The 12,190-nt window shown below is 31.9% G+C and overlaps 1 protein-coding gene across 1 annotated transcript; it reads right to left on the reverse strand.

Moving 5' to 3' along the window:
* Nucleotides 1-5,450: 5,450 nt before the first annotated feature.
* On the reverse strand, nt 5,451-11,679 carry LOC111716825 (uncharacterized). Its single transcript, XM_023492320.1, has 3 exons — nt 11,532-11,679; nt 10,900-11,472; nt 5,451-6,119 (listed from the first exon to the last, which is right to left on the reverse strand). The coding sequence occupies exons 1-3, from the start codon at nt 11,596-11,598 to the stop codon at nt 5,794-5,796; spliced, it is 966 nt and encodes a 321-aa protein (XP_023348088.1). The 5' UTR covers nt 11,599-11,679; the 3' UTR covers nt 5,451-5,793.
* Between the last annotated feature and the right edge of the window lie 511 nt (nt 11,680-12,190).

Here is a 12,190-nt window from a genome sequence, read left to right on the forward strand (position 1 = left end):
TTCATAGCCCAATTTTTTTTAAGGCCAACTCATTGAAAGAAAATAGATCAATAACTTTTATAGTTTGTGTGCTTATAGGAAGGGTTGAAAAAAATGCCAAAAAAAGTCAAAGAAAAAAAAATATTTTTTTGTTTAAAACATATTTTTCTACATCCATTTTTCAAGGACCTTAGATCTATAGCTCTAGTCATAAAAAAGTTATGGACTATTTTAGATTTTTTTCCACCCACTCTATCTTATGTATAAAAAAATCCTTTAATGCACTCGACTTATTTAAAAGTCAAAAAGTTTCATTGTGAAAGTGTCAAAAATGTGAGTGCTAGGGCAAAAAAAACTAGAGGGGGTCCAAACGCCCACCCCTTCCCCCACCTGTTTAGGGTTAAAAAAATCATAATACTTAAAGCATTACCTTTTATTTTTTGCGTTTTTCATGCAATTTTATACGGAAAAATAATAAAAGTCACAGTTATTTAAAAAATATATGGTTTTTTCATCAGTTAGTTATATTTTCCTCCTATTTTCATTAGTTAGCAATTTGAAAATTAACAGTTTTGCTGTTCGTTAACGAATATTCCGTATATTTTGTTAAAGCTCAGTTTCATAATCATAATCCCGTGAATTTAAGCTGCGTCTTAAATCCGCTAAAAACCGATTTCAATTAAGCGCCGGCTTAAATCTTGAAACATAGAATACAATTTTAAGTGGAACCAACCATATTTAAGCCGTGACTCAAATTTAAACCACAGCTGAAATTCTTTAAATTTGGTCACTGTTTGTATAATCTTGATTCACTGTTGGCAGATTTAATTTAATGATCTATAATAACTATACACCCTTCCATATCCTCATTTTAGTTAGTCCTCCCCTGATCAAAGCTCCCTTCATCCCATGACTGGGTAAGATTACCAAGTAATATTAATTATTCTGCAGATTATCAAGCATTGATCTCGATATTCACAAAACAAGAGTTACCAGTTCTGAAACAATTTTTTACATTCATTACATTAAAATAAAAAATTACCAAAAAAATATTTATTTTAGATCTTGAAGGGAATGAGGTAACAAATAATGTTTTGTGGAAGCATAAATCTGCTAAGGTACTGTTCATTGTATAAAACAATTGGTCTATCATTTTATTATATGGATAATTTTCTTAACCCATAACAGGCATCAAACGCCCCCCATCCCCTTTCTAGTTTTTTGTGATAACACTCTCATTTTTAAAAGTCAAAAAAAATGTAAAAAATAATTTTTTTGTTTAAAACAAATATATAAGCGTGACACATGTTTCTACATCCATTTTTCAAGGGCTTTTCAAAAATACAGTTTTTAGATCTGTAGCTTAAGTCATAAGAAAGTTGCTATTTTAGTTTTTTTTACACACTCAGACTTTTTACCGCCCTGTACCCTACCCTATTCATAAAAAAAAATTTATAAAAAAATCCTTTAAATTACTATTTACTAAAAATTCACAGTGATAGTATCAAAAATGAGAGTGCTAGGGCAAAAAAAACAGACGAAATTTAAACTTGAGTTCTGAATTTAAATAGTCTTATGAACATCAATTGTGCAGTGTAAACAGTCCAATTTCACATAATAAGAGAGTTGACAACTATGAAAGCTATATGCTTTGTAAAAACAACATCAATTGCATATCAGTAATGCTTAAATGTCGTCTCCCTATTCTACAGTTTCCTGGTGATCACTGTGTATATGTGCGGCATTCAGCATTTATTTAGCAATATTTTGTTGAAACAAATACAGAATAGCTATTTCCTGTATGCAGTGTGCCATTCTTTTACTTTCATAATTACCGGAGATAAAATGTTTTTTCTTTAGAATGAGACATTTTGATGTATAAAATAAAATATAGAATATTTTTTTACTTTGATGTTTATTAAGCATATAATAATAGAGTTATAAAAACGTAAATTTTGAATTGACATATGTGAAAATAAGTTTTTATTGAAAAAATGTTTTACTGTAACGAAAAGTTACAATTTAAAGTGCCATGTATATACTAGATCTAATCTCAATTTCATTATTACATATTTATGGTTGTGTTTATACTTTTTTAATATTTTACCGCCGATCTTTGCTAACATTGCGACCCTTTGATCTTCCCCACAGAGGGAGTTTACATAACGTCCCTTAGAACAGAATTATGAAAAATAAACATCCGCTCTGCAAAGTTTTCTTTCTTCTGATAAGACGATAAAATTGTGTAAAATTTAAATTTCGGGAAATTAAAATTTTACTCAATCATAGATTCCCTTGGCCAAACTGAATTTCTCAGGCTCCTCTGGGATATCATTGTTTTAAGATTGGTTGCGTAATAGTTGAATATTGTCTGTTTAATACTTATATAATAATCTTGATACAATTTTATATCAATTTCTGGAGACAGAAACATCAGATAGATGTCTTATTTATTTTGTTCAGCTCCCGAGATTCTCAGGTTTCATCCTTACCCCCTATAATTTTTCCTTTACAGTCCCTTTAAGAATTAAATTTGAAATAAAAAAGTTGTCAATATCATATTGGTATAATCGCTTTCCACTGCACTATTAGATTCTTAACCCTATTCCTGCTAGGGGGGGGGGGTCGATTTGACCCCCCCCTGTAGTTTTTTTTACATAACTCAAAAAGTATTGGTCTGAGGCTGTTGAAATTTTCTGACTTTTCTTACATACCCAAAGCCCTCCCTTTAGGCCTAAAACTGGGCTTTAATACTAACTGCCTGAGTCCTCAGGCACACTGCCTGAATGACTGCTTTTGCCTGTAACAAAATAAATCTTTGTTTTGACCCACTTTCAGTTGTCAGATTTTGATAAAATTTAGCTTTTTGGAAAGCCTATGACATAAGGAAACGGATTGCACAAGTTTTGCGAAAAAAAATTGCAAATTTTTTGCAAACAACCTGTCAAAGGAAATTTGCACGTTTTTAGTTTTTCTTGATTAAAAATCAGGTTATTGAAAATTTTGCAAAAATTTTTGCATTTTTGAAATAGCATGGTCATGGGCTTTTCAAAAATGTATAATTTTTCATTTTTTGGACAAATTTTTGTTTGCAAACATTTTTACTATATAACTGGATTTTGTGATAAAAAATTCAATTTTTGCAAATTTGCAAATTTTTTTGCAGATTCTAAAAGTAGAGCACAAGAGCTTTCTAATGATGTATCTTTTGTCATATTTGGACATAAAACATGGGATTTAGAGGGAGGGTCAAATTGACCCCCCCCCCCAGCGTATCCTGGTTTTCAAGTACCCCAGCAGGGATAGGGTTAAAAGATGAGCAGAAAATTCCAGAAAAATGGAAAAGATGTAAAGTTTAATAGAACAATTTACATTCACAAGGAGGGGATTGATTTCTTCCATAATAGAAACTGTCTCATCTTTCATCTCAAACTCTTCTTAATTTTAATCTTGTTCGGTGTTCCCATTTTTTCTTAGAAATTTACTCAATCGTGTTCGGAGATTCATTTTTGCCCTGTATTAAATACTTTTCATTTTGTTAGGATGTATTTTTGTATTTCAAAAAGTATAAAAAAATAGGATATTTCAAATAGATTATCAAGTACAATAGGTGGCAACAGAAATGGATCAATTATACACGACGTCACAAGTGTCAAATATAACAAGGACAACGAAATTTTCTCCCATTAGTTGACATGTTTTTGAAGATTAAAAAAAAAAGTGTAAAAACAGAAAATAAATAACACACTGAATTGCACCTTGTTCACGGTTAAATAAGCTCTTTATTCTAAAATTATCACTTCAATTCTGCAGTTTTAGCTTGCAAGGAACCCTAGATGGAAGAAAAGGACTAAATAAATTCCGTACAGTCGTCTGTGAAGTCTCATCCTTTGAAGATCAAAGATAAAAGGTAAAATAAAGAAAATACAGACAAAGTAGATTATGAACAGGGGAATTTATGATAAACATAAGAAGTAAATTATGAACAGGGGAAAGGATGAAAAACAGAAGAAGTAAATTATGAACAGGGGAAAGGATGAAAAACAGAAGAAGTAAATTATGAACAGGAGAATTGATGAAAAACAGAAGAAGTAAATTATGAACAGGGGAATTTATGATAAACAGAAGAAGTAAATTATGAACAGAGGAATTGATGATAAACAGAATAAGTAAATTATGAACAGGGAAATTGATGATAAACAAAAGAAGTAAATTATGAACAGAAGAAGTAAATTATGAACAGGGGAATTGATGATAAACAGAAGAAGTAAATTATGAACAGGGGAATTGATGATAAACAGAAGAAGTAAATGATGATCAGGGGAATTGATGATAAACGGAAGAAGTAAATTATGAACAGGGGAATTGATGATAAACAGAAGAAATAAATTATGAACATGGGAATTGATGAAAAACAGAAGAAGTAAATTATGAACAGGGGAATTGATGATAAACAGAAGAAGTAAATTATGAACAGGGGAATTGATGATAAACGGAAGAAGTAAATAATTGAAACAGTAGAAAAGTAGACAATTGAATCAAGATTAGTAAAGTTGAAACAAGAGAGTAGGAAAAACAGAAGAAATAAACAAAAATATAGAAGGAAAACAAGGAAAAATACAGAAGGAAAACAAGGAAAAATAAGAAAAAATGTCGGAAAAAGAGGAGAAAATGTGTTTAAGTTTACGTTAATAAATGGTGAACGCTAAGAAGGCTGAATAAATACAGTTTGGTAAAATGTAGTAAAAATTTGTTTTCACCCATGGGTATAATTTATTCATGTTATCTCTGATGTTTATATATGAATATAATATATAATATATACTTGTAAACAAGAGTGTCTCTAAAAACTAGTAGTTTCTCACGTCATCCTTAATGTTTACATAAGAACAGGGTGTTTCCCACATCAAATTAGATCTTTTTCAGCTCTCAATTGCGATTTTGGGTAATAATCTGAAAATTTAAAAAGATTAAATCTTTTAAAAAATTCTGTAAGACTTATATAAATAATAAAGAATATACTTGTATAGGATGTCTCAAAAAACCAGTATTTAATGTGCGCCACAGTAAGTAAGTTAGATAATTTATTTATAAAGTATAAAAACAAAATACAAAAAATATTTAAAAGCTTCAAAAGATTTACATGCCAACGTTATTGCATAAATAACAGATAAGAGAAAGCTTAAAAATCGTCTTTGATTTTTGAAATAATTTGCAGCATTCACTTGTCAACCTTCTTTAATATTACCAGAGATATGATTTCAATTTATTAAATAAAACAATAATTATTTCAAAGATCAAAGACGATCTTCAAGTTGTCTCTCTAAATACTATCTAATACTGCATGGCACGCACCTCTGCCCCTTTAGTAAAAGTAAATTCAAACTAAAGTCTGACCGCATCAACCTTGTTGCACCGCCTAGTCCTATTGAGTGTCTGCTTTATTAACCCAATGTCTAGGCGATACAGTACAAACTGGGACCAGAAAGGTTGACCCGGCTCGGAAATTCGAATGTACTATGGCTGCCTGTGATGGGCCACACTGTGCTCTTAACTTCAATTAACGTCAAACTAAAGTAAATTTCAAGTAAGATTGAATTTTTAAATGTTTCCCATCATTATTCCTCTTATTGAATAAGAGCTATTCAGTTGCTGATATGTAACCAGTAGAATTTGCTTTTTTCATACTTGTGTGCAAGATGAAACTAGAGGAGCTACCAGGTCACAAAGTGTTTCCAGCGTCGCATAAATTTGTCCTTCTCCATCTGTTAATCCTTAATCCTTAATCCTTAATCCTTATCCATCTCTCTTCTCTTATTCTACATGAGGTAGGTCCCTTGAACCTGAAGGTAGGGCTGGAGGTAGGTCCCTTGAACCTGAGGGTTGGTAACCTGAACCTGAGGGTAGGGCTGGAGGTTGGTAACCTGAACCTGATGGTCGGTAACCTGAACCTGATGGTAGGGAACCTGAACCTGAGGGTAGGGCTGGAGGTAGGTATCCTGAAACTGAAGGTAGGACTGGAGGTATGTCACCTTGACCTGAGGGTAGGGCTAGAGATGGTTGAATTCTTGGAAAATGGTTTCTTTTCTTTTCCCTAGAGCTTGGTTGTGCCAGGTTTGCAGTTGAGGTTGGGGAATGACCTGAAATTTCAACAAAATTAAATGAAAATTTCAAATAATTAAAAATATTACCTATAAAGAAATGCTTTAGCTTTTAATATAATTAACGCTTCAGATTTCTTGGGGGGCGGGGGGCGGCTTCATAAGGTTTACACGAGAAGTTTGCAAAGATATGGGGATTAGAAAATCAGAGACTCAATTTATGTACAGTTGCTGGGAATCCTAATATAAGAGAAACAGGCAGTAGTGATATTCCCGTACAGTCGCTGGGAATCCTAATATAAGAGAAACAGGCAGTAGTGATATTCCTCTACAGTTGCTGGGAATCATAATATAGAGAACCAGGCAGTAGTGATATTTCCGTANGCTGGGAATCCTAATATAAGAGAAACAGGCAGTAGTGATATTCCCGTACAGTCGCTGGGAATCCTAATATAAGAGAAACAGGCAGTAGTGATATTCCCGTACAGTCGCTGGGAATCCTAATATAAGAGAAACAGGCAGTAGTGATATTCCTGTACAGTTGCTGGGAATCCTAATATAGAGAACCAGGCAGTAGTGATATTTCCGTACAGTCGTCTACGACGTCTCATCCTTTGTGGGTAACCCTGTATTATAATAAAAATCAAAAGGGGAATGTTCACATTTCCATACATTTCCATATCTAATTTTTTGAATGCAGGCCTGAATTGTGATCTAGTTTTTTTATCAAAGTGGGGGAAAAATAATTTTTCCCTTAATTTTTCAGACATTTTTTCAAAAACTTTGTGTTAGGTCCATGTTTACCTCACCAATTATTCTGTAAAAAAACTGAATTGATAAAGATAATTTCTTGCAAGTAATTCTTTTTTAGGACTAATTTTAGAACAATTAAACATTGATGTTTTTAATTTATTTTATATAATGTGTGTATGATTTATATAATTCATTAATCTATTTTTTTAAAAGTTTACAAATGTTTTTATAAGAATCCTTTATTCTAAGCTCAGTGATTCATCACCTAACTTAAATGTAAGATAATATTGTAGATAAATTATTATCATGTTTATTAAGAATGGTTTTCTTAGTTATATATATGTTTAATGTTTTGAATATTATCATGATTTTTATCAAATGGAAATAAATCCGATATTTTTTTGTAAAATTGGGAATCCGCAAAACCTATTTGGGAAAATCTACAAATCTACTGAACATCTACTGACTAAGGAGTACAAGCAAGTGTGAACGGGTGAGTATTAATAAAGGTTAATAGCGAAATCAAAGGATATATAAGTTTTCTATTGTTGTATCTAAAAATGAGAGTTTTTCTTCATACTTTGCCTTTGTTTAATGTCTAAATAATTTTTTTTCTAAACATTTACGTCTCTGAGTTTATTCGCGAATTTATAGCAGAACAAAGACAAAGTAGGAAGGAAACTCCCATTGTAAGATAAAACAACAAAAGAAACCTTATTTAAACATTTGTAAACTTTGAAAAAAATAATAAAATTGTATATAACATTTAGTCCAAAAAAAAAAGAATTACTTGTAAGAAATCATCTTTATCAATTCAGTTTTTTACAGAATAATTGGTGAGGTAAACATTGAAAAAATGCCTGAAAAATATTTTTTCCCCACATTTTGTTGTTTGATTCAAAACTAGATCACAATTCAGCTCTGCATGCAGAAATCAGAGTGAAATCTGTTGAAATAAAGTCGGAAGACGTCTTTGGCCTTTAGGAAGGGGAAAAGGGGGGGGGGGGGGAGGGTTTAAGGGGAGGGGGAAATGCAATATAGAGTCCAGAATTGAGTTTACTGTCCCAAAGTTTGTGACTTTACACACCCCACATGGACCTACCACAAAGTTTTTGGAAAATGTCAGAAACGTGCGGGAAAAATTATTTGTCCTACATTTTGTTGTTTGATTCAAAAACTAGATCACAAAATCAGGTCTGCATGCAAATAGGGGGGTAAATGGTATAAGGAGAGGGGGAAATTGATTATAGAGTCCAGAATTGAGTTTCCCGACCCAATGTTGATGACTTTAGACACCCCACATGGACCTAACACAAAGTTTTTAAAAAATCTCTAAATAATGTCTGAAAAATGCGGGAAAAATTATTTTTCCCCTACTTTGGTTTTTGATTAAAAAACTAGATCGCAATTCAGGCCTGCAATAGGATGGAAATAAAATATATGACTAAAATACATATTTGGCATAATAAATCTTTAGCTTTCGGAGAAGCAACAACTGGGTCTCAGAGGGCTGGGCACCTTTTCACTTTTATCTAGCCGTTTGCTGATGGATAGTTAAAATTCTGTTCGCTAATAGATATTTAAAATTCTGTTCGCTAATGGATATTTAAAATTCTGTTCACTAATGGATATTTAAATTTTTGTTCGCTAACGGATAGTTAAAATTCTGTTCGCTAACGGAAAGTTAAAGTTCTGTTCGCTAATAACGGATAGTTAAAATTCTGTTTGCTAATGGATAGTTAAAATTCTGTTCGCTAATGGATAGTTAAAATTCTGTTCACTAACGGATAGTTAAAATTCTGTTTGCTAATGGATATTTAAAATTCTGTTCGCTAATGGATATTTAAAATTCTGTTCACTAATGGATATTTAAAATTCTGTTCGCTAACGGACAGTTAAAATTCTGTTCGCTAACGGATAGTTAAAATTCTGTTCGCTAATGGATAGTTAAAATTCTGTTCGCTAATGGATAGTTAAAATCCTGTTCGCTAATGGATAATTAGAATTCTGTTCGCTAATGGATATTTAAAATTCTGTTCGCTAACGGATATTTAAAATTCTGTTCGCTAAAGGATAGTTAAAATTCTGTTCGCTAATAACGGATAGTTAAAATTCTGTTTGCTAATGGATAGTTAAAATTCTCTTCGCAAATGGAAAGTTAAAATTCTGTTTGCTAACGGATAGTTAAAATTCTGTTCACTAATGGATATTTAAAATTCTGTTCGCTAACGGATATTTAAAATTCTGTTCGCTAATGGATATTTAAAATTCTGTTCGCTAATGGATATTTAAAATTCTGTTCACTAATGGATATTCAAAATTCTGTTTGCTAATGGATAGTTAAAATTCTGTTCGCTAATAACGGATAGTTAAAATTCTGTTCGCTAATGGATAGTTAAAATTCTCTTCGCAAATGGATAGTTAAAATTCTGTTCGCTAACGGATAGTTAAAATTCTGTTCGCTAATGGATATTTAAAATTCTGTTCGCTAATGGATAGTTAAAATTCTGTTCGCTAATGGATATTTAAAATTCTGTTCGCTAATGGATATTTAAAATTCTGTTCACTAATGGATATTTAAAATTCTGTTCGCTAAAGGATAGTTAAAATTCTGTTCGCTAACAGATAGTCAAAATTCTGTTCGCTAATAACGGATAGTTAAAATTCTGTTCGCTAATGGATAGTTAAAATTCTGTTCGCTAACGGATAGTTAAAATTCTGTTTCGCTAACAGATAGTCAAAATTCTGTTCGCTAATAACGGATAGTTAAAATTCTGTTCGCTAATGGATAGTTAAAATTCTGTTCGCTAACGGATAGTTAAAATTCTGTTTGCTAATGGATAGTTCAAATTCGGTTTGCTAACGGATAGTTCAAATTCTGTCTGCTAATAACGGATAGTTCAAATTCTGTTCACTAATGGATAGTTAAAATTCTGTTCGCTAATGGATAGTTAAAATTCTGTTCGCTAACGGATAGTTAAAATTCTGTTCGCTAACGGATAGTTCAAATTCGGTTTGCTAACGGATAGTTAAAATCTTTTTGCAAACGAATAGTTAAAATTCTGTTCGCTATTGGCAAAAATTCTGTTGAAATTTTTTTCGTTTTTTTTATTTTCTGCAAGTTTCACACAATTTTAACACATAACGGCTTTTTGCGTTAGTTAACGATTTAGAGTTAACGTTTTTTTCCGGACTCTTTAATTTAAAAAAAGCTCTTTTCCCAGTCCTGTACTCTCATTAGGGGGTTCTTAAAGTATCCAGAGATTCAGGTTGATAGTAAAGATGGGCATTGTTTTTTGGAAAATTTTCGTGGAAAAGAGTGTGGATGGACAAACAAAATGGATCGTTCAGAGAAATGGAAAAATAATCGTTTAAAATCGTTCGAACGAACATGAAAAGATGAAAGTTTTTTACTGAACAAACAAATTTTCCAAAAGTTTATGAATTATATTTTTGATAAAACGATCGTTTTTTTACTAAACCAACAATTTATTAAATGGATCACATTTTTTCCTAGTCTTTGCAAGAGAGGAACAGAATACAGATGTGGTATTGATGTGATCAGCTATTAAGACAACAGGCAGAGAATAGATTCACTACTCTTTCTTAAAATTTTGCTAAATCTCAAATTTAAAATAAATATAAAAGAAATCTTTTCATAACTTTAATACTTGGAACCTTGGATAAAAAAAAACACTTCTATTCAAAACAAATTGACGTAACTAACTTTGACAATAACAAAAATGTTGAAGAAAAAAAATACTAGGGTTTTATACATATAAATAGATATTTAGTTGAAGAGGCTTAAATACACCAAACATATTTGAATTATATCATGTAGAACTGGAAAGGCTGGAAAGAAAAATGATAGATAAATGTTAAAAAAAATTTGAGCATTTTTAAAAAAACAAGAATTCAAAAGATGGAAATAAATTTGCTAAAGTTTAAATTTAATAATGCCTAATTTTGGTTAATGTCAGTTTCCTGTGTCAAGCCCCCCNCCCCCCGTATATATTCTGGATTTGAAATTAAAGTTCTGAAATCTAAAAGTTAGATAATTACTCACCAACGTATATTCCACCGTCGTCAATATCATCCAAATGACCCAAAATGGGACCAAGATTTCTTGGGTCCAGCGTTCTTAGCTTCCTTCCTCCTGGTCCAAGTTCCGATGTTCTGTAAGATATTTCCGTTTCCGGTTCTACCCTTGGCTCAGTACACCAGCCCTGAATTCTGAACTTGGAGTAGAGGAGAGGGAGGGTAGACTCTCTCTCCTTGATGGTTATGAGGATAAGGACGGAGAGTGGAACAACAACTATTATTGTGTTCTGAACTATTTGAAACACAGGTGAACAGGTTTTTATCAAAGTCAGGATGTGAAGTGTGATAAACCCGGCCATAACTAAACCTCCCAAACTAGCATATTTCAATGAATTAAACTGAAAACATTCTACCCAGGAAAAGGACTCACCACTTTCCATTCTTACTTTCCATTGGACATACACGTTTGTGAAGGTTAAAATGCCAAAATTCATGAAAATTGCAAAAATATTGTAAATGAGAATATAATCATTTGTCAATGGATTATCAGGAAGACAATTACTGAGGAATAGAATGGAAGGATTTAGTACTCCGTCAACTGAAATATAAAAAGGAGTATAGTAAATATTATTCAGTAAATATATTGGGAATACAAACCTGTCATAAAGTTGACAATAAAGAGTCCTGAGAAGAGAAAGATCTGATAGAATACGGCTACTAGCATACATCTTCTAGCGAGGTACTCCTGGTCAAACGAACTAATCCATGCATTCTAGAACAAAACACTTTAGAAAGTGATATCCTTTAGAAGTACATTTAATTGCTTCTAGAAATAAATACATGATAAATAACGAGGAGATTTGCGGATTTCATCATCCTCGTTCGGGGATTTCTTCCTCTATACAGTCCCATAATTTCAATGGAGAATTAATTGTTTGTTATATTTAAAATAAGCATTTTGAATTCTTTGTTCTTGTAAAATCCTGAAAAACGGCAGTTTTACTAAACTTAATGTAACAGAAGTCAAACTACAAAGTTTGATCTCGATATCTGTAGGCCTGGGCTTCGGCAACTAACCGTTAGTGGTGAAAGCTGTTAATGTTTTTGAGTTTAAACAAATTTTTAATCTTTCCATTAGATGGTATTCGAATTCAGGTTGGGTTAGGCTTAACAAATTAATGGCTTTTGCAGCTAACAAAAAGTTGCCAAGGCCTAAATACCGGAGAGGAATTAAGTTAATTCATTGGTCTTCACAAGATGGAGATCAATGCAATTTATATTGAGATTTACTACAATGAAACCCTTAATAACGAATA

This window comes from Eurytemora carolleeae, unplaced genomic scaffold, assembly GCF_000591075.1.
Source record: "Eurytemora carolleeae unplaced genomic scaffold, Eaff_2.0 scaffold2225, whole genome shotgun sequence".
Taxonomy (NCBI): domain Eukaryota; kingdom Metazoa; phylum Arthropoda; class Copepoda; order Calanoida; family Temoridae; genus Eurytemora; species Eurytemora carolleeae.

Bases quoted from the DNA above. Each gene is read 5' to 3' on its own strand.
- LOC111716825 (XM_023492320.1), bottom strand. From the start codon at position 11,598: ATGCTAGTAGCCGTATTCTATCAGATCTTTCTCTTCTCAGGACTCTTT. The intron at 11,473-11,531 runs GTTTGTATTCCC...TTTATATTTCAG, and splicing joins TATTGTCAACTTTATGACAG to TTGACGGAGTACTAAATCCT. The intron at 6,120-10,899 runs GTGAGTAATTAT...TTGAAATTTCAG, and splicing joins CGACGGTGGAATATACGTTG to GTCATTCCCCAACCTCAACT.